This window comes from Talpa europaea, assembly GCF_964194135.1.
Source record: "Talpa europaea genome assembly, chromosome: 6".
Taxonomy (NCBI): domain Eukaryota; kingdom Metazoa; phylum Chordata; class Mammalia; order Eulipotyphla; family Talpidae; genus Talpa; species Talpa europaea.
The window spans coordinates 118,920,412-118,943,857 of NC_140072.1; the positions used below are offsets into that span (position 1 = coordinate 118,920,412).

At 35.9% G+C, this 23,446-nt stretch overlaps 1 protein-coding gene across 1 annotated transcript in view; it reads left to right on the forward strand.

The window, feature by feature from the left end:
* Positions 1-23,446, forward strand: part of NDFIP2 (Nedd4 family interacting protein 2) — a gene marked incomplete at both ends in the record, with an annotated part of 52,846 nt that overhangs the window by 6,408 nt on the left and 22,992 nt on the right. Inside the window, one exon of the mRNA XM_084235380.1 lies at positions 22,691-22,856. Within this exon, the coding sequence (XP_084091506.1) occupies positions 22,691-22,856 (166 nt within the window). The remainder of the gene's footprint in view (positions 1-22,690; positions 22,857-23,446) is intronic.

A 23,446-nucleotide genomic window follows, 5' to 3' on the forward strand; every position in this document is an offset into this window, starting at 1 on the left:
CAGAGGGGGCAGGGTGAGTTTCTTATATCTGTCACCTACATGAAGGCAGAAGAAAAATTGAGAATCATAATGCTTGGAGTAGCTATTATACTAAATTATGTTTTTGTGTGCTTTTGTGCTTGGTGGCTAATGCTTTTCTTCAGAGGTGCTTCGGGGTTTTGTGATTGTCTGATTTTTATTTCATCTTTGAATAAGTTTTAAACTTTAAAAAATTTGTAATTGCATATTCACACTCAAGCGTGTTTTATAACAAATTTCTGCATTTTGAAGACTATGGTGGTTTGTCTTTAGGGTATTTTATTTTTGAATGGACCACATATTAATGTTTGTCTTGGCAATTTCTGTGAATGTAGTGATATTAACTAAATCTGTGATTAATTTGATTGAGTACAGCTCATTAAAAAAAATTACACAAGTGAGTATATATTCTAGCACACCTGCATGATGCATCACTTAGGTATATCTGAGCAGTACATATTTTAGTAATGGCTTAATATTTGCACAGTAACAAGTAAATGCATTAGAATTATATCATGAAAATACCATATTATCAGTAGATAGCTTATTCTGTGTTTTGAGTGCTCAAGAAAAATCATGGGAGCAGTTTTTTTTATATTATTGGATTAACTATGAAACAAAGATCCTATAATTCATTTATTTCTTCAAGTGTAATAATTTATTATTTCTTCCTGCCTAATTCTGCTTTAGGTGCTGGTGAACAAGATGGTTAAGTTCTTGTTTCATGGCTTGTACTTAGGTGGAGGAGAGACTGATAAACAAATATGCTTACTTTTAGGTTGAGGTAGGTGCTTTGAAGACAATAAAGCAGGTTGATGGAATAAATTCATTTTGTTAATAATAAAATAACAATAATAGAACAATAGTGACTTTGCAGTAAGTCTGGAATATGCTGAGAGCTCTGCTCAGTGCTTTGCACACAACAATGCACTTAATTCTTAGAGCACTTCCATGAAGTAGATACATGTCATGATCCCCATTTGGCAGATAAGAAAAATGAGGTATAGGCGGTGTGGGCTTAAAGGTCTGAACTGTCATTACTGCTTCATTCTATTGGTGAAAACAAACGTAAGACCAGCCCAGATTCAAAGGATGAGGAAATAAACTCCATCTTTCAGTAAGGGAGAGGTATGCACAGACATGGAAGGAAGAAGTTGATGGGGGCCACTTTGGATGTGACATCAGTTAATTTGAGTCTTCAGTAGATTGGAATCAGGATAATCTGGGAACTCCATCATTCTGAATGTGTGACAGTCAAGCTGAGACACTACTGCAACATCCCAGTTGATGATTATTACAAGTACAAGTGTGATAATGGCCTGTGGTGGAAATGAGTTTGTCTAAGAAATATGAAGAAAACTGTAGTCGGAGGAAGATGAAGATGAAGGGGATGACTGGATAAGAGGCCAAAACATAGAAGTAATTTTGTTGAATTTGATAGTGATTAGAACTTTTATCTGTTGTTTGTAATTGTTTCTTGGAAGTATACGTGAATTTGCAAGGCCTAATGAAAATGTGGGGCCCTGACCTGGAATAGAAGTCTATCTTCCCTTCTTACAGGCCTCCTCTTCCAACCCACAGCACATGACCTCCAAGGGATTGTGACCGCCACAATATGTATACATAGGTTATACAATATGTATACATAGGTTATGTATACATAGGTTATACAATATGTATAACCTATGTATACATAGGTTATACAATATGTATACATAGGTTATGCGTGATACCTGAATTGGCAATAGAGCAGAAGCCCTGCTGGTTTGTCTGCTGAATGTGTCATGGGAATGCCAGCCTGCTGTAGGATGGTTACTGCCTTGTTACTCTCTAGTCAAGGGGTAAGGATTGCAGTTTTAAGCTGATCCTTGGGATTTTGGTTGACCAGAAACTCTTCCTGGGGAGATTGACAGCTTGTGAACAGAAGTTCCATGCTCCATTGTCTCTTTGAGTTCACATATAAAACTCATATTCAAAGGTAAAATTATTAAGAATTTGAAGATAGTGACCACACAGAGCATAAACTTCAAGCATGGAGCCTTCCTGAGGTGGGTCCCTTTGTTGCTCATGAAGATGGTCCTGAAAATAGTTTTGGAGGGTAGTGATGGTTTAGATTAGGACCAGCAAACTTTTAGTATAAGGGCCAGATGTAAGTATTTTAGACTTTGTAAGCCATATGGTCTCTGTTTACAGCTACTCACATAAGCTGTTGTGTTGCAAAAGTTTCCATACCCATTATGTAAACAAATTTGACTGTGTTTCAATAAAACTTTATTTACAAAAACGGATGGTGGGTAGATTTGGCCTCTTAACTGTAGTTTGCCCCACCCCTGAAGTCAATGATAAACGTATGTCTCTCCTATAAGCCTAAAACTTTTACATGTTCCAGAATTTTTTATGTCACCCAGCCTTGCAGTAAACACTAAGGAATGTGGTAAGGTGGTTTTCATCACTTGTTCTTGGTAATCAAGTAGGAACCTTGTCTGTCACTGGACCTGGGATAGAGTGAATGGCCAGTGGAATAGAGTATAAAATTCTCTTGAGAATCACACTTTCTCATGTCTAGTGAAATCTTCATTCTGTTGGAGTGATGACTTCATTGAAGTCATTGTTAACTACCCTATTTAAAAATCATTGTACCTCTGTATAGTACTCTCTAGTCCCATTTCTTGCTTTAGTTTTTAGCTGTAGTATTTAGTCACCACCTGATAGGCAAATATTTAGCTTTTTTGTTTTCTGCTACTCACCTCCACACTCCCCCCCCCCCAACCACACACACAAGTAAGCTTCATGAGAATGATATTTTTGTCTTGTCTTGTTACTTGCTAGGTCTTTTAGTACCTGGCATATGGCAAGCACTTAGTTAGGAAGTGTTTGATAAGAATGAATGCATGAGTAATGCGTTGCTACTGAGACTTGTCCTTAGGTGGTGGTGGTTGTAGGTTTTACCCCTCAGCTTAGCGGTTACTGTTTAGTGCCTTTCTATCTCATATACGAATGGTGTCCCTTAGTAACCCATGAAACCATGGGCAGTAGACCTGCTTAGTGCCTTAATTCATGGTAGAGTTGTGGGTTTTACTTTGCTTTTCTTTGCCTGCTTTATATTGATTACTTTAGCAATTTTAGCAATTTTCTTTTTGTTCTTTCCTTAATAGCAGACCCTACATTTGAAAATATTGTATGCTTGTATGTGTATCAGTGACACATTATTTTAGAATGTATACATACATGTCTGTATATAGGTGTGTGTGTAGGTTGTGAACCTACACACCTATAGAATGTATACATACGTGTCTGTATATAGGTTGTAAACTCATTATTATCGTCTGTGTATGTAGACCTTACTTAGGTTTGAATGACTATAGTGTACATTCTGTTGATATTTAATGTAATTTTGCTGACAAGATTATTGTAATTAAGGCTGACTTGCTGACCAAATGTTTGTAAATCATCCTGTGTCTATGTTTTCATCACTTGCTATCATGGTTCCTTACAAAAGTTTGATCATTTAACTGGAATTAAGGTGTGGGAAAATTCCTGTTAAAGACTTGCCAAAAACAAGTTGGGAAATGCTCTAGTAGTGTAAGATTTACTATCAGATTATTTAAAGGTTTTGTTTTGCTTTTAAGATTTGTTTGAGCATGAACAATTTAATATTTTGGAAGTTTAGGAATGTGCTGTGGTTAGTTCATTGATGACGTTTTTCCAGAATTGCCCTTAATATGTAAAGAAATTGTGCTGTTTGGACAGAGACTTTGAAGTTATAAACTATTTTGCTATGTAAAAGGATTAAAACCTCTTTAATCCAGAGGGTCTTAAGGACTTCTGTTGGATGTCGAATTGCAGAAATCCAGTAGTGACAGTTTTTAGAGAACATTTTTTTCTCATCTGGGTAGAGTTTTCATTTTTATTAGTATGACTTTTTGAATGATTTCCCCAAAGGGAAAGGGTCTTGAAATAACACTTGAGACCCTTGTAAGTTTTTGTTTGTAACCTGATAGAACAGGGATCTCTTGCATATGTCACCTGCTTCATTTGTTACTGAACTGCACACTTGAACTGTATTTTGAATTGTGATACCTCTTATCCTTCTCGAACCACCACTCTGAGCCTTGTTCTTTCTTGTCTTCTTGCATAATAACAGTAACACAAATTCCCATTTTCTCTATTCTCCTTCCTTCTTCCAGGCTAATTTATGTTCTTAATTTAGATCCACTTAGATGTTATCTCCAGAAAACCTTCCTGCAGTCTCTACATCCCCTCCCGTTTCCCATCATTTTCAATTTCTTTCTGCTCTTTTAACATTATTGTGCACTAATCCCTAGCATAATCTTTTTTCCATGGTGTTTTCCCCTGCTGGGTTGTAAACTCATTAGAAAGTAGAGCTTAGATATGCCTTTTTTGTAATAGTGTACAGCATAGTTTTGGGCCCACATCAGAAGAAATAGATGGAATGCCTTTTCTAAATGATCTCACAGTACATAGATGAGGTTCTTTCATAGTAAAGTGAACAGTTTTTCAGAGTTCTGTTGTGTAAAAACTAACAGTGCATTACCTAGCCTATATGGTGTTGATATTCTTGATGTTCAGAATTAGGGTATGTACTTTGCTTTTATAGTGGTGCTGATGAATCTGTCTACATGAATTCTGATTTTTTTTTTTTCCACGTAATTCCTCTTCTGGCTTGTGGCTTTCATTGGTAAGGCAGTTAGCCACAATTAAGTTACTTAGTCTGCCTGTGGAAAGAAGGAAAACAGTGCATTTGTACTTAATGATTATTTTTTAAAAAATGAAGTTAAACTTCATCCTTTTATACAAGACTGTCTGAGGGAGGATCAGCTCAAGGTTATGCAGCAAAGCTTAGAGGAGGAAGGATTTTATTTTATTACTTGTAAACATATCAGCTGGGTTAAATACATTGAAGATCCTGGGAAATAGAAATTTCACTATAATTAACTTTCTTTTATTCATGGTGGTGCCAGACATGGGGGGGCACAGATGGCATAGCATGAGTCTAGTTGTCACTGAGCTAGTATGTGAACCCTGCTGATTTTTGAAAGCCCACAAGTCAGCAGTCATTCAGTGGACTGGATTCAGCTTCTAGGCACGTTTTCTTTGACTAGCATGTGCTTTTTTTTAAAAAAAAATCAAGGGCATCCCTGGTGGCTCAGCGGGTTGAATGCAGTACTGTGGGGCTGTCTGCAGCCTCTGCAGTGAGGGTTCGATTCCTGGCTGGCCAGGGAGATACCCACATGGCGTGGCAGACCTCTGCTATCTCTCCTGCTGCTCCCCTTAGCAGTGTTTTTGGTCCGTCTGCCTGTTCTGTTCCTCACTCTGTCTCTTGTGGATTCTCTCACCCTCCCGTGCCTCTGGCCTGTACCCCCGCTCTTGTATAAATAAGTAAATCTAAAAAGAAAAATTAAAAATCAAAATAATACAGGTATACAGATTCAAAAACTAAAGTATCAAAGAACATGAGAAACAGCAATTTCCTTTTTTATACTTTGTGTTCCAACCTTTCTCCTGAAAAGAAAATGACTTTTAAGTGATTTATTTCTAGAACACACAAACACACACACATGCTCACAACTATTTTTTATATATTAATTTTACTTTCCTTTCTTATATGTCCTGCTTTCTCTTTGTTGATTATGATCACTTGGGTTCTTATCTTAGCTCTTCACTTGCAAGTACTGTAACCTTGACTCAGTTGGCTTAACTATGCTGCCATAGCTTTCGTAACTAGAAAATAAAAATAAAATAAGACTGTATGATACCTATCGGTATATTATGGAACTGGGAGATTAAATGGTATGAAAAGCACCTTTTTTTTTGGATAAATCAGCAGTTAGTATTACAATTTTGACAATGAAGATATTGTTCCTTACCAAGTCAAGTGGTGTATTTTACACAGCTTTTTCACGGAGTTGCCTAATTTTTGTTTCTTTTTATTTTTGTATACCTACTGTTAATTCTTTGCCTATCTGATGATTTTTCAAAATTTGCTTTTCAGCCATATATTTTTGCATGATCAAATGCATCAGATAATTACTAGTTCCTTAGTTTTGTTTTTCAAAGATATTCGTCCTAGAGCCCTTTGTACTCCTGTACTGTTTGTTCTCTAGGGCTGCTGCACGGCTGTCAGGCCTTTTCCTTCATTGGTTTGCTGTGTGGGATCCTCTATTTCTTTAATTCTAAGGTTTTCTCTATTTTTGGCTTACTCCCTTATCTTAGTGGAACGAGTTTTATAGGGGTCTTTAAGAAAAGAGGCCCAAGGTGGGTAGAAAAATAATTAAGGCATCAAATTTGTTGGCTTTATTTTCATAATCTGTTATCATTTTTAAAAAGATTTGTTTATTTATGCATACAAGAACTGGGGTATATTTATGCATACAAGAACTGGTGTGGTGTGTGAGAGGATTCACAATAGAGTGTGGGGAGCAGAACGGCAGATCTACTGAAATAAACTTCTGAGGGGAGCAGTAGGCGAGACAGGAGAGGTCTGCTGCATCATGTGGATCAGCTCCCTGGCTGGTGGGGATTGAACTGGTGCTGCAGTGGCGGCAACAGTTTGATAGTGCTGTGTCTTTAACCTTTTGTGCCACCAGGGAGGCCCTAATTTGTTAATCGTTTTAATGTATGTACATCTATGGTACTAACCCCCTTGTCATTCCCAATATTGAAATTGCTTGGGTTTTTTTTTTTTTTCAGTTTTCCTCGAATTGTTTGATTTTTGTTAATTTTGTTGACTTCAAGGAACCGACTTCTGTCTTTATTAAATGTTGCTGTCTTCTATTTTATCAATTTCCACCTTCACCTAATTTACTATTTCCTTTCTCGTTTTGTGGTTTACTTTACTTTTTATTCTCTAACTTCTAATTTTCATTGATTTCAGACTCTTTTTTCTAATATAAATCTTTTCCTCTAATACAAATACCTCTCGGCTTTTGCTCACGCAAACTAATTTTGATATGTGGCATTTTGTTTTCATTCAGTTCAGCTTATTTAGTTTTGTAACTTCTCTTGTTACTTCTTCTTTGAATCACACATTATTTAGAGGTACTTAAAATTTTCATTTATTTGTCATTTTCCTAGATGTCTTTTTTAAGATTTATTTTATGTATGTATGTATGTATGTATGTATGTATGTATGTATGTATACAAGAACTGGGGTACAGGCCAGAGATGCAGTGGGTGAGAGGATTCACCAGAGATAAGAGTGGGGAGTAGAACAGGCAGATACACTGAAATACACTGCTGAGGGGAGCAGTGGGCAAGACAGGAGAGGTCTGCTGCGCCATGTGGGTTGCTCCCTGGCTGCCTGGGCTCAAACTCGAACTCTTGTTGCAGTAGCTGGCGAGAGCTTGCACTGTCTTTAACCTCTGCGCCACCAGGGAGGCCCCAGATGTGTCTTTTTTTTTTTTTTTTGAAAAAATTCTAATTTATTTGTGATAAGAGAACCCAGTATAATCTCATCGTTTTTAAATTTGTTGTGACTTGTTTTATAGTGCTATGTGTGTGTGTGTGTGTGTATGTATGCATGTATGTATAATCTTGGTGATGTATTATGTGCACTTGAAAATAATGTCCTTTCTTTTGTTGTTCAATATAGTGTTCTTAAATACAGATCAATATGACTTACAGTGTTGTTCTGCCTTCTTTGTCTTTGCTGTATTTTATTTTTGTTTTACTCTATTGGTGAGCAAGAGGTGTTAAAATCACTATTTGCAGAATTTTCTATCTTTTAATTATCTCAGTTTCTTGCTTTCTATATTTTGATGCTCTATTATTATGAAATTTCTCTTTATCCCTGACAGTGTTGTGTATAAGTCTATTTTATGTTTGATACTAATGTAGCCATTCCAGACTTTTCAATTCTTGCAGCTTACCTTTTTCTTTGTTTACTTTTCACCTGCCTGATCCTTAAAGTGTGTTCTTTGTTGGTAACATATAGTGGAATCTTGATTTTTCATTCACTCTGACTTTGCCTTTTAACTGGAGTGTCCGTATTAGGAAACAAATTTTTGTTTATTATTAAATTTTCAGCCTAAAGAACAGTTTGCCATTTTTTTTTAAAGTACAGATCATTTACTAATCATTTCTTTTTCAGTATCTGAGATGTCTTTTATTTTGTCTTCATTCTTGAAGTGTATACACACACACACACACACACACGCATGCACGCACGCATGCACCCACGGGGTAGAATTGTAGGCTCAGTTTTTTCTTTCAGCCCATTAAAGGTATTTTCCCATTTTCTTCTCATGACCCTGGTTTCTGACGAGAAACCTATTTTGAAATAATTGTTTTTTTCATTATCGTTTTAGGAATTTTATTATAAACTGTCTAAGAGCAGTTCTCCATGAATTTGTTCTGTTTTAGCTTCACTATGGTTGAATTTGTAAATTTACTACTTTGAAGACTTTCCCCCGTTATTTCTTGTTTTTCTACTTCAGCCTCTTTCTTTTTCTTTAAGCAGCTAGTTAGCCATTTTTTGTTTGTTATTTGTTTGACCTTTAAAGGTTAAAGTCCTGTGGCTCTGTTTGCTCATCCATCCATCCATCCATCCACCCACCCACCCATCCACCCCATCACCCAGCTATTCAGTCAACCTTCTTTATTTTCTGTTTTTCAAAATGGATACATTCTCTCCATCAATTCAAGATCATTTTCTTTGCTATCTTCATGGTGCTATGGATCTGTCCAGAAATTTTTTTACTTCATATATTTTTATTTTTTCACTGTTAAGTTTCTATTTAGCATTTTAAAAAATATTAATCTGCCGACATCCCCTACCTTTTTCATTGATTTTAAAATAACTTTGTTTTACTTTCTGGAACATCTGAGTTGTTGAAATTATCGAATTGCTGCATTTTCCCTTCAGAATGACTTATTAATTCTAGTATTTCTAGTAATTTTGGATTTTTATCTTGGACTTTTTGAGTGTTTTCCATGGTTCTCTGGAGAATGTATTAGTAGATATTTTGCTATAGAGTTAGTCAGCTTGTTACAGGGCAAACCCCAGTATAAAATGGGGTTGCCTGACTGTGGGCCCTCACCCGTGCATTTAAAGGGCACTTATTAATGCTGAACTGCAGACACACACAAAAGGTTGATAAAAGGCTTATTTACAAGGGTAGGGGAAATAGGGAAATTAATAACTGTAGGAGAAGAGAGGGAGATCAGTTCATAAATGCGTCCAACCCGTTCCGCTGACCTGGAATCCCAATGACCTGCCGAGCTTGTGAAAAACCAGCCCACTGCGCTGTGTAGCCAAGAGGGCGACCCCCGGCCACATGGCCAGTTAAATACTCAAACTGAGAGCCTAGTTGCTTAACTCTGCCTTCAGGTCCTCGCAGCCTTCCCTTTGGTGATCATGGGATTTGTAGTTCCCGGTGTCTTGATGGAGTGGGGGTGGAGTCTGCTGTATGGAGTTTGCTGAGGACATCCTTTCCCCCTAACAAGCTCAGTAGCTTTAGATTGTAATACTGCCACACACTCCACGTGCAGTTGTTCAGATCTCAACTTAATTTGTTAGGCTCTTACTACTATGTTTTGGACTAGTCCCATACAAGTGCAGTTTGAAGGTTAGTGATTTCCCTTCACTTTCTGGTCTACCTGGGCTCCATTCCATGCTTCCGCTGTCTAGAAAGAGAAGGGATTCTGTTGGAGTTATGCATCGCAAGCCTTTAAAGTGTGTCTTCACAACTGTGATTTTACCTCAGAAAAAAGCGACAAAAAGAAAAAAACAGGAAACCTTCCTTGTGCAGCTTCCTTCTTTATGTTTTAAGTTCCCTCTAGATCACTATTTTCTTTAATGTTCACGTAGCTGTGCTTTTGTATTTTTCACGTTTATAGTTGCTGTCAGTGTGAGGCCAGGCCTGTAGGGGCCCTACACTGACATCCTGGATCTAGAGCCAACTGTAGATTTTTTTTTAAAGATATTTGTTTTTCTACCCCATGTGCTTTTTTTCATGTTGGAAGTTTTCTTTAAATTTGGGTCTTCCTTAATATTCTACAAGCTTAATATTCTATAATTCTTCCTTAATATTCTATAATATTCTATAAGTATTTGCGTGTTTGTGTCTTGTGTCATTCCTTGGTGAACCACCCTTTTTTATTGGACATCTCCCAAATGTTAGTGTCTGTTTAGTTTAGAAGATATGGCAGTAGTTTTGATAAGGGGAATGTTAACTTGGATTAGAGTAGTGGCATTGAAGAGACGTGTATGGATTGAGAGATGTGAGGTGTGTGTGTGTGTATGTGTGTGCACGCACACGCATGTGTGCATAGTCAAATCTGCATTACACATACTAATAAAGGTACTTTTTTGGCAGGTAGTTAGTCATTACCTGTGGATTTTTATTAGAGTCATCTTGAAATAGAAAGAACCTAAATTTAGAGACAGTAAAACTTGGTTTTGGCCCTAATTAGCTGTGAGAATTCAATTATTTAAGGCTTCCATCATCTGTAAGAGGGAGGACAACACTTACCTCAGAGGGGTGTTGTGGGGACTAAAGTAGATGATGTGTGCAAAGTGCTTTTATTTTTTAAAACTAACATTAGGTTTTTTATCAGGCATTATTATAAGCATTTACAGGTGTTAGTTTTTAACAAAAATTCTTTGAGGAAAGAGTCCCCATTTTAAATGATTAAAAAACAAGACCCATTTAGGTCACAGAGTTAATAAGTGCTTGTAGTGGCAGGATGGGCCACTGAGCAGGTTTTCTATGATTTGAGCACAACAGACCGGTAAAGCAGGAGTCCTGGAGCCCTTGGTGGCTTTTTCAGGCTTTTATTGAGCTTTTACATGTAGAGCAGCAACCAGGTACACGGCAGGCAGGGGTGCCAGGAGGCCGGTAGGCCTTCAAGCCCCTGGCAAGTCTTCACTCTGGGCTTCTCTGGTTTTCTTTCTCTCTTTTCTTACTCTTGCGGTTCTCCTGCTTCTGCTTTTCCTGGAGAATATCTCAGTACTGCTTCTGTGGCCCACAGAAGTAAACGACTTAACTATAACAGTGTAACAAGTGCTGGTGCCCCATCAGGCAGGGCAATCCTAATGGCAGGGCAGAAAAGCCTGAAAATCGTTTTACCCTACAGTGCTAAAACCTCAATGTGAATCCAGAAAATACTTACGTACTTAACCAGTATGTTTTCTCATCTTAGCTCAATGTAGGTACTTGATGACAGAATCAAAACTATTTGTGCCAGCATTTTGTTATTTCATTTATCAATAAATAATATACAGTGCTTTTTCAGTAACCTAGTTAAAAGCAAAGTTACTATATAACAAAATACTTGTAAGTCTTTATCATTGTTTTAGTTATAACTAAGGATTTCTCTTTAAAGTAAAAATAAGTCTTTTAAAAATTTAGATTACCAGATTTTTTTTCCCTGCCAAAGATATTTGATCATTTTATTTATTATATGTACTGAAATAGCTTTGGTGACAATTGGAATTTGAGCATTATAGAGAATCACAATTTCATTCTAGATTTTGCTTTTTTCCAAAGACACAAGTTAAAAGATATTTTGTTGTGTACTACTTTTATGCTAGTGCAAATTGATGTAGTAATGGAATTCATGTATATAATGTTCTTACAAAAAATATGCTCATATCAAGTTGTGTGGAAAGCCTAGGTATTACCGTTTTGGTATTGAATTGTGCCTTCAGAAATGGCCTTGCAGTGGTCATTGTAATAGGACAATATGTATTGTTTATACAGGAATAAAGAAATATGATAGAGTGAATCTGTATAGGTGAGCATGACTGCTAACTTCATTTATTTATTTATTAAGTTAGCAGATGTATGCCCCCTCCTCAGATATAATGCCCCCATACCATATGCACCACCAAAGCACCATTATCCTAATCATAGACCACTGAGCTTCTGCTCCCCTTTTTCCCATCTTACTCCTCCCTCCCCTGAGATGGCTAACTTTTTGAGAGAAAAAGGATTGCGTGTATATGCATGTGTTGCCTCTGATATGATTCAGATTATGTATTTAGATATATTGGCTGGCTATGAAAGGTATGCTTTAGCATATAGCACTTGGATGGATCAGCCCTGTAACTATTATTTGCAGTGGCAACTTGGCATTTAATATACTTCCTGGATGCGTCATCAACAGCAAGTCTTAGTAATTGGTATTCCTGTATTTAGTTTTCTTTGAGGATTCAGATCTTAACTTCTCTGTACTTACTTGAGAAGAATGACGTTTTCTCTGAAGAACGTTATTATTTAAGTCTTGGTCTTTTAGTCTTGCTTGGTTGTTTGGTTTACCTATGATGTAATATGCAAACTTTTAGTTTCCTTTATTCCCCTGACATATCCCTACATACTGTATTGTGGTCTCCAGAACTCTTAGTTGTTTAAAGCCAGAAGTTGTAGGGGTTGATGAGTTGAGATTTGTTCTTACTGCCTGTGCCCAGTATAGTACTAGAATACATTAGGCATTTGGTAAATATTGGTTGAATGACTGAAAACTGACTGACCGAAAATGAGTGAATTAGAAAAAAAGACAAAACTCATGCATCTAGGAAGTGGTAGATCTATGTCTTAAATTTAGTTATTCTAGCATCAAATTATCTTCTTTTCTAGTTTATTCATATAGCAACTACTTGATAATCTAAAAGAATGTGAAATCAAACAAGACATGCTGATGTTATAAATGTCAAGTGAATACTTGTAATAGTAACTCTAACAATATGTTACATGGGGTTATAGTTGCCTTATACCCTTGCAAATGAATTTAAATCAAACCAACTATACACCATCCAGCATCAGTCCACCTGTGTGTCAAAGACAGTATCCCCAACTCTGAATTCAGTTTAGCTAAGACTCTTTAAAGTTGACAGGAAAATAAGGACCCCTGCAAAAGAAACAGAATGAATAGTCGAAAGTAGGAGGCAAACCATACGGGAATTGTGCTCTGGAAGCCAAAGAAGAACCAATTAGAAATACACTCAACACAGTTGAGTCTATTAAAGATTTTCTGTAGGATGGGGCCTGAAAAAAGGCCTTTGAATTGAACAATTAGAAGGTCAGTGTTTTTGCAAGAGATGTTTGAATGAAAGCCAAATGGTAATGAGTTGGGAATGAAATGAGAATTAGTAGTGCACAGAATGAGAACAGAGAGGTATCTTTTTTCTTTCTTCTAGGATATGCCAGTGAAACAAACTGAGAGATGGAAATAGTTCAGAAAGCACAAGAAAAACTCTTTATTTTTAGCTAGGGCAGGTTTTTTTTCCTTTTTTTTTTTGTATGTATGGCTTCAGTATACATGTGGGTAGAGAAAAAGAACAGGAAGGAGAGACATAATTTAAAGAAAAAGATCCTTTGGGAGGCAGGATCTTCTCTGTACTTTTATCTGGCATTTAGGAGCAAAGAATATAAATTAGGATGGATGCCATAATGCTAAACTTAGAGATGCAGAGGAGAGAAGTTGAAGTTTTTGCTCTAAAACCTGTAACCTGTTTTCCTCTGAATTAAGAAGCCAAGGTTTTGAGTTTCATGGTTGCAAGTGGGGAAAAGAAATAGGGGTGGAGCTGAATCATGTCATGGCGATAGCTAGTTCTTCTGGCCCGGTTGGGGTTAGGTACTGCATTCTGAGTGACAGCACTCTGCACGGTTAGATGTTGTTTTCCTCCCTCTATCAGAAACTGTAGACTTGATGCATCCCAGATTAGGTCTCAATGCGTAGATGTGATAGAAAATATGGAAACTGGGAAGTTGAGGGTGAGTGTCATGCAAGATTTTAACTTTATAGTCTGTGCTACCAAGGACATAAACTAAAATCAGGTGTTGCAAATGGAGGACTCAAAAAGTAGACTCAGTGGAAATGAGAAAGAGAAAGATTTTTTAAGAAGGATTACACTTTCACCTGTTGGTTTTGGAATTCATTGATTATTATTACCCAAAAGATTTATAACTATGGTGGTTGTCAAATGGTGATCTAATTCTGACTACTGTTCTACATTTATTATTTAGAATTCAATAAGGGAGACCTTTCCCTTATTGCCTTCTACTTACTCATTTATACTAATTTGAATTCATGGGATTTTATTTATTGGTTATAGTCTGACACCTTCTTCATTTATTTTGAAGTGCAGATCATTCCAGATTTGACCAGAGTGAGCCTCTTAAATCTGCTCCTGTGTCTTTGTAATATGTCCCATCTCATTTTCCACTCCCTACCATATAGCGTTTAGGTAACATGAAAATATCTGATTTCTACAGTTTAGTTTGGATGGAGGAGCATTGTTTAAATTTATATAGCGTTGTTTAAACTGCTTGCAGTAGAAGAACACTGACACTGCAGTTGCTACTGCAGTAGCTTACTCCTGCTGTGCTGGGTGCTCTTTCTTTGAGTTGTTTGTGCAAAGTTTGCAGAGTTCTTTATCAGCTGAGTTGTTGAATAAAGCAGTTGGGGAACATTGTTGTTGTGTTGTTTACAGGTTAGCACGCCATACCTTGTGACGCACGCCATACCTTGTGACTGGCGTTTCAAGGAAAAATGGTATTACTGTGAAAACAGAATGCCTTTGTAGATTATGTGGAAAGTATGTAATGTGAATAACAACCGTGAATAAAACTGTGGTTATAGGTGGGAAAGCGACCAAGAGCCTTTATGAATCATTTTGATCTCCAAAATGGGTTTCACCAGAAAATCATCACACCAAAAAGGATACATGCTGCTGTTACTGTTAACTGATTGAGGGAAAATAATAATATCACCTCTGGGATTATGTACCTGCCTTCCTTTTCTTGTAAAGATGATAATGATTATAAAAGGTCATTGAGTGCTCATTCTAGTAGCACATAAACTAAAGGTTATTGAATGTATGTAAAGTCTGTGATGATCTTTAAGTGTCATTGAGAAATTTTACTTATGTCACTTTTCTAACTTACCAAGACAATTCTTTAAGTACAGATGGAGATCTCTTTAACATACTATAGTCTGTCCTACATCAAGAACAGAAAGAATGTTCCTTACTTTCATTTCTGTTTTAGAAGAATGTTCCTTATTTTCATTTCTGTTCTAAAACTACAGAAAAGTTAAAAACAAACAAGAAACTCAGATGACTTAAAAGCACCCACTCTACTCATCTGTCAATAGTCATTTTGAAATTGTTAATACTTTGTCTTATATAAAATTGGTACATGTGATTTACACTTACAATTTTGTTAGTTCTTTAACACTATTTCTTGATTATTCCCTTATGTCCTTAAAAAGCCTTTTGAAACACCATCTTAAGTGATTGTATAATATTCTATTATATAGTTCAGTATGTTTATTCTATTTTGGATGAATAGACTATTTTTTAGTGTTCCATTATTAACTGTGATGAACAGTTTTATAAAGAAATCCTCTTTTATGTTTTTGATAAGTTTATTTTGCCATAGTCTTAAAAATGAGAATTATTAGCTAAAATATTTTTGTAATCTTTTTGTTTTTATAAGAAACTTTATCTATATATATTTAAATACAGGCAACGTGAGTACAAAGAAAGAATCAATCTTGGCACCCAATCTTAGCAACCAGAAATATGTTAACATTTGATGAACATCATTCCATTTGTGCTATAGTTAGGAGTAATGAGATTAGAGTGGGATAGTGTTATACTATTTAAAAAAATGAAAAAAGTTTTTGAATATTTATAATTTAGCAGCAAGGAAAAAAACTAAAAGAACTACAGAATTCTAGATAAAGGTTTCTTTACCACAGTGCTATTAGGTTCTGTAGGATTACAGTAAAATGAGGATAGGAATATAAACTTACATGGAATTGGAGTAATTTTTTATTTTAGATACTAAAGATTAAATCCTTGCTATGAAATATGAGGTAAGTGATACTAATTGTTTCTCTCATTTCTTTTCCCCATTTCCTGATTTTTCTAGTTGCTTATATTTTTATTTTTTCAGGGTATATAATGTTTGTTTTCTGTTTGCAGAAACTATTTTGTCATTAGGTCTCTACATATCATTAGTCTATACCCAAAAGGATTCAGTGCTAATCCTCATGTCTTTTCCCATTGGTTTTCTTTATCTTTGCCTTTTTCTTTGATTATTTTTTGATTGCCTGGATTTCATAATGGTTTTTTTTTTTCAAGGACTCATGAATGCTAGATGTATTTATATATGAAAGACAACTTGACTAGCTTACCATTTTTTTAATGTAAACATTAATAATATGAAACATTTCAAAGTATAGAAAATGTGAAAGATAGTTCTGTATCTGCTGTGGAGATAATAGATGTTAGCAATTTGCCATATTTGCTTCAAGTCTGGAACATTTTTTCTTTTTCTTAAAAGAAACATAAACTAAAATGTTACATTCATGTCTTACCCTGTTTTGAAGTTGGTGTATATAATTTATTTGCATGGTTTTACCATAAGTTTGTGTATCTGTATACAACTGATACTTAAAGATTACGTAAAAATGTATTTGTTACGCTATTTGGCTGTTTTATTCTTTTTTCAGCTTGCTGTATTTGCTTAGTATGTTTTAAAGATTTAAGATGATTCATATAGCTCTAATTCATCGATTTTAAATGTTGAATTATTATATAACTGTGGAATAATATTAACTCATTTCTAACTGGCTAGACAAATTGTTTTCAGCCATGCCAGTGCTGTGCCTAAGGAGAACATTATCCTGACTGAGACCGGATATCCTAATTACTTAAGACCACAGCGTTGTCATCATAAATCGATCTAAAAAAAAAAAAATGCATGAAATCAGGCTGTTGTATTGTAGAGAGACAAAAACCCAAAATAATTGGCCAGATTTTGAAAAATGCCTCATTTATTATACCACTCCTGTTTTTTTCCTGAAAAAGATAGACTTTCTTGTTTTCATTCTTCAAATATATTATCTGTTTGGCTAAAATTTCAGATCATGTCATTTTCAACAGAAAACTGCATTGCATAAACCAAGGAGAGCTTTTGTAATACTGCATAATATTTTATATTGGAGAATATTTTTCATTCATAGTATTTACCTTAACATTTTTGTTTCTGACACGTGCCAAACCAGAATTAGAGGTTTCAATTTTATTGCATTTTGGTTTTATTTATAAAGAGTTAAAAATTCCAATTAATTTGTATTTAGGGTAAAATATTTAAGGAGTAGAGAGATGAAGTCATCCCCTCACCTGAAACTCCTTGCTGTTTCTTGTGTATATGTCCCAAAAGTTTGACTGCCCATATGTATTACACAAATAGTATCTCTCTCTCTTTTTTTTTTTTTTTTTTAATAGAGGCATGCTTTATTTGTTTGCTGGTTTGTTTGTTTGTTTTGTTTTTTTATACATGCACTGGGTACAGTCAGAAGCGCGGGAGGGTGAGAGAATTCACCAGAGCCAGAGCGGGGAGCAGAGCAGGCAGAAGGACCGAAGTACACTGCTGAGGGGAGCAGCGGGAGGCAGGAGAGGTCTGCGCGCCATGTGGGACCCTCCTCCGGTGGCCGGGGAGCAGCCGGGGATCGAACCGGCGCCGCAGAGGCCGCGCGCAGTTTCGCAACTCAGCGCTCAACCGCTGCGCCACCGGGGAGGCCCACAAATAGTATCTCTCTTAATGTTAAGAATCCATATATAATGCATAACACTTTTCTGCATCTTTCAGTGGATATATTATGAGCAGACAACACCAGTTTTAAAATGACACAGGAACTTTTTGTTTAAAAGACAACTTAGTTGTGCATACATTCTTCTGCTTTTATTATATTGTAAACTATAAAAAACAACCAACTCTGTGTCATTCCAAAGGAGAAGCTGAAAATTAGGCTTGATTTGCCAATTCACAGTTTTTTTTTAAATTAATATTCATTTGTTACTGATGCATTCTTAATGGTTAATATTTTGTTTTGTTGTAAGTTAGCTCTATTAAGTGGAAAAATATCAAGAGATAGCAAAAGTTAAGTGAAAAATTTTTGATAGGAAATCTAAAATAGTGAAAATCCTGTTAGTTTGGGTATTGGTATGTATGTGTTCATGAGGAAGGTTGCTATGATTCACTTTTGTTGGTAGAAAGTTAAATCCACTTGCCAAGCAGCAGTAATTTGTGGGACCTATCTTTTGGGCTAATAGTTTAGACTGCTTAGCTATCTGAGCACCTGTTGGCTATTTATACCTACCATTATTGGTAGAGCAGTTCACATTCTTCTTTGGTAACTGAAATGAGTAGCTTGACTCTACCAACTGAACCTTAATCTACTTTAGTCAGATGTTAAATAAGCAACATAGAATGATAGAGACTGCTTGGGTTTTATCAAGAGTCATGTTATCATAGAGTGTGAAGAGACCTTGGTCATCTTTTCTAGTATTGTACTGTTATTGTATCGATATCTGGAGGTTGAGCATAGAGTGTTTTGGGTTTTTTTTTGGAGGCTGAAAGGGGTAGAGAAAATGCTAATTGAGTGGGCCTTAGAACAATAGGCATATGAAAGTGGGTCTGTCCTAGGAAATACCCGTGTATGGTGGTCCTGGTTATTTAACAGCAGCCTTACAGCCAGATAATCACCTAAACTCTCCCTGAAAGTATTTGTTGCCCTACGGAAAGATTAGTTTTCTAATAATTAAAGTTATAATTAAATTAAAAGTTTTTTCAATTCAGCTAAAATTTGTGTCTTGTAACTACTAACTTCCCTTCCCAGTATTGTGCTCTGGTACTAAATATAGTCAGCATATGGTACTATCCAGAATATATCAGCTGTCAGATATCTTTTTTTTTTTTACAACTTTAAAAATGTTTTTTTCCCCCCTTTATAAAAGCTCTGTTACTGTAGTTCTAGCATATGCCCAAATTGAAACAGAAAAGAAATGGCCAGAAAAATAAGAAAAGGCCACATAACTGGTTTAGCCCGTCAGGTCTGGTACAGGGAGGGCCCAGTTGGTCAAACACTTTGTAGTACATTGGTAGATTCTTACCTTGGCACATTAGGAAACGTTCTGTGAGGTTTGTATTATTTTCAACTTCTCAAAAGCAAAGCTTCTGCTTGTTATGTTAGTATTTTGTCATCTTCAGGTAGAATGAAGGCTAGAGTATAGGAGGTATGCTAATTAATCTAAAAGAAACAGTAGTTTATACTCTGGAAGGCCGGACTTCCAACAAGTTCATCATGATGCTTATAGCTTCTTGTCATTAAAAGATTTCAATATACACCAGTAAAGACTAGCCACAACTATGTTTAAGACTACCCTTTTTTCCTTCAGGCTAAAAAATGGTGATTCGGTATTCAACTTTTCATCTCCCTGATCATCATATTGAAGACATTTTAATTTTCATTTGATGTATGTTTTCTCAGGAGGCTCATAAGTAGGACCAGCTGGGAGGTTAACTTGAGGTGCTGTGTGGATAGCCCACAGAGCATGGTTCATTTCTGCATATAGATCCTGCCTCACTTCCCTCTTTTTTTTCTGTTAAGGTGATCCCTAAAGAATGTGAAATTATTGGACAGCATGATGAAGGAAAAATTTTGTCAATTGGCATTATCTATTGGGATAAACATGTAATTTGATTTGAACCTTTGTATGGATTTATTTAAAAGGCAATCAGGAGAAATTAATTTATAGTAGCATTTCATCTTAAAGAGTTTACAGGGATATCAAAATTACAATATTACATTTAAAGTAAGTTGGAAGTTCTGTGCTATAGTGGGTAGAGATTATAGACTGAATTATTGGGTTTTATTGTTGACACATAGCAAATGTGCATGTTAATAATTTTGTAGAAATGAAACTGGAGGTGTTAGGTAGAGCATTTAGAATAAATTAAGATTTGTTGTACACATTCCAGAGCTTTACTTCTGAGATCATATGTGTAAAACTGTCTGTAGTTATTTTTTTGTTGTAGCTTTTTGAATAAATTATGATGAGTTTAAAGAAAGAATGAGTTGGTCATTGTGTGGGGACACATATATGTATTTTATATGTATGGTAAGCAGTATTTCTTGTTAGCAACCAACTAGAGGAGAACCATGTTGTTATACAGAAATTTTTTTTTAGTCCAGGTCATTATATCTCCATTTTAATAAACCCTCTTTTCCAAAAGGAGAAGTAATTTCCTCATTTTGCCACTTGCTATTGCTCAATTGCTTGGTTGATACTGCTAAAGATATAGCTGTGCTTTTTTATTTGCCTTCGTTAATTCATCCAGCACTTTGCTCTTACAAATATGATCAGGAATGATTGAAGTAGAAATTTTCCTGAGTACCTGGTAATGGGAAACATGGGAGATTATTTGTGACCGGGGGCAGAGTTTTGCTAGTCAGGAGTGTGGTCACTTAGGGCCTGCTTGGAAAGGTACTACAAGGAAATGTGAAGCTCACACAAAGTTCCCTTTATGGTTATTGGAGCTTAGAATTTAGTTTCTGTGGGTTGACTTTATTATATAAACCTTGGTATTATGGAAAACATCTTACTAACTTGAAAGGTTATTTTAGGTCTATTTGTGACCATTTTGTTAAAAATTATGCATTTATCAACTTGCAAAAATGCTTTGCTAGCGTACTCACTTAACGAGACACATGCATACAACAATGTTGTAAATTGATCCCCTGTTCTACTTTGCATATGTATAATTTATTTTTTATTTTTTTTTTTTATAGAGGCATGCTTTATTTATTTGTTTGCTGGTTTGTTTGTTTTGTTTTGTTTATACATGCACTGGGTACAGTCAGAAGCGCGGGAGGGTGAGAGAATTCACCAGAGCCAGAGCGGGGAGCAGAGCAGGCAGAAGGACCGAAGTACACTGCTGAGGGGAGCAGCGGGCGGCAGGAGAGGTCTGCACGCCATGTGGGACCCTCCTCTGGTGGCCGGGGAGCAGCCGGGGATCGAACCGGCGCCGCAGAGGCCGCGCGCAGTTTCGCAACCCAGCGCTCAACCGCTGTGCCACCGGGGAGGCCCAGCATATGTATAATTTAAAAGCAAGCGAAGACTTACTGGATTGATATCACCACATAATTTGTCTTTGAGTCCATGAAATTAAGTATAATAAATGAAAGAAGGGGAAAACTAGTATTTATTAAATGCCTTCTGTGTCTTAGGCAGTATGTTAAATGCTTTCCAAGTATTGTTTCACAGCTCTGTGAGGATTTTGACTTTATTCCGAACTTACATATGGAGACACAGAGGCACGGCAATCAATGAAGATAAGTTTATCAGGAGACCTAAGAGTGGAACACGAATTGCATACTGTTCTTTCTCAACTCTAAAATGCATGTTTGTTTCACAATACCACAAGATCTCAATTTGTATGTGTACGTACGTACATATGACAAAATTTTTGTGAGGGATTATTCTCAACGTTTACTTTCTTAAAGGAAGAACTAATTAAGATGTGAAAATTAATTAATGATGAAAACTTGTAGTTCTTCAAACCAAAACTCCAGTTGTTTTAAGCAAATTCTTAAAATATTTTAATAAGACCTCATTTCCAGTTACAGTACCTTGGTTGATGTGTCACTTTTTATAGTAGTGCTGCTTTTCTTCACCTCAGATTAGTTTGCCTGTATGTAGTTATTATTGACTCCTATTGCATTTAAAGTAAGTTGGAAGTTCTGTGCGAAGGTGGGTAGAGATTATAGACTGGGTTATTGGGTTTAAAAGATTACTATACATGAAGTATAAGGTCTGCAGCCACACTGCTTGGGTTTCATTTGGGCTTCACCCTTCCTAGTTACTGTGATGCTTTAGAATTATTTACAGGTGTTTTTTCCTGAGGATTAAATGAATTAAATCATTAAAAATCTCAACATATCATTTAACTCTTATTAGCTAGCATTCAATAAATTTGTTGAGATGGTTAATTTAACAAGGATTGTTCCTATAAGTTAAAAAAATAAATTTGCTCTGATAAGGAACATTTTCCAAAATTTTATTTACACATTGACTCATTTTCCTTTGTGAATAATTCTTGTGGTACTTGAGAAAACCTCCTTAGAGTATTCCTCATTTTGGGGAATGTTTTTATATATTGTTGTCCCATTACATTAATTCAGTTTTTATTTCCAGTTATTCCAGAGACTAGTAGCAATAGTACCATGTGTAATATTGTTAAACTTTTTACTATTTTTTGTGATATACAGTGATTGAGAGGTGATAGACAATATTTACTGAAGGGCTGAATATACTTGAATCTTTATAATCATGAATTTTTTTTTCTTTATAAATTCTTAATTTGAGCTTCATTTTTATTTTAAAGAAACTCAAAATTTTGAGCTTCTTAGGTCATTTAAAAACTATGTTCATCCTTTAAAATGCTATTTTACTTTGCATCTTGCTAAAAAGTGATCCTTTGCCTGAAATGATCTTTAAAATTAGCTTTACTTTATATATATATATATTTTTAAAGATTTATTTATTTATTTATACAAGCACTGGGTACAGTCAGAAGCGCGGGAGGGTGAGAGAATTCACCAGAGCCAGAACAGGGAACAGAACAGGCAGACTGAGGAAGTACACTGCTGAGGGAAGCAGCGGGTGGCAGGAGAGGTCTGTGCGCCATGTGGGACCCTTGCCGGCGGCTGCGTATTGAACCGACGCTTCTGAGGCTGCGGGCAGCTTCACAGCCCAGCGCCCAACCACTGCGCCACCAGGGGAGGCCTTTAGCTTTACATTTTGAAAAAATAATCAGAACCATATTTATGTTTCCTTTTTCCTTTGGTCTCTTAGCTTCACAATGAGGAGGATAATTCAGAATCATCTCCTGTAGAGCAACCATCAACATCAAACCGAACACCTCAGAGTGTGCAGACTGCTCCTTCAGCGTCAGTACTGGAATCAGACTCTTCTCCTCCCCCTTACAGTAGTATTACTGTGGAAGTACCTACAACTTCAGGTATTGTCCTATTTTAGTATGAAACAGATAGTAATGTTTTAACTTACTGTTTTTATTTTTTGTTGTCTTACCAGTATGGTTTTCTGTAATTATCATGTCTGTTCTTGGGCTTTGGTTTTGTGATTTTTTTTAAAAAAATATTTTCCTAAGGAAGGCTAGTGAAATATTTATTTTATATATTAACTTGTCTCATATTGTTTTAAAAAAATTGAAGTGTGGCTATTTAAACTTTCTGACTCTATTCTTGGTGGACCAGCATATTACTTTTGAAGTAAATAAACACACACATATATCTATTATGTATGCATACACACAGACACATGCATGCTTAAAAACATGTAACACACAGATATGTGTATATATCTACTTATATAGTCTAAATAAAGTCAGGCATTATTGATGAGTGGAAATGTGAGTACTGTGAAAGGAATTGAAGAGTATATGTAATGTTATTCCATTCATATGGTAATAATTTTGGGGTACCAAGCAGTGCTTCCTGCTTGCTACTTTTTCATTTTATCTTTGCAGGGCATTCTAAAGAACTACCCTTAGATAGTTCTCTGAACACAATTTCTGTTTTTCCAGTATAA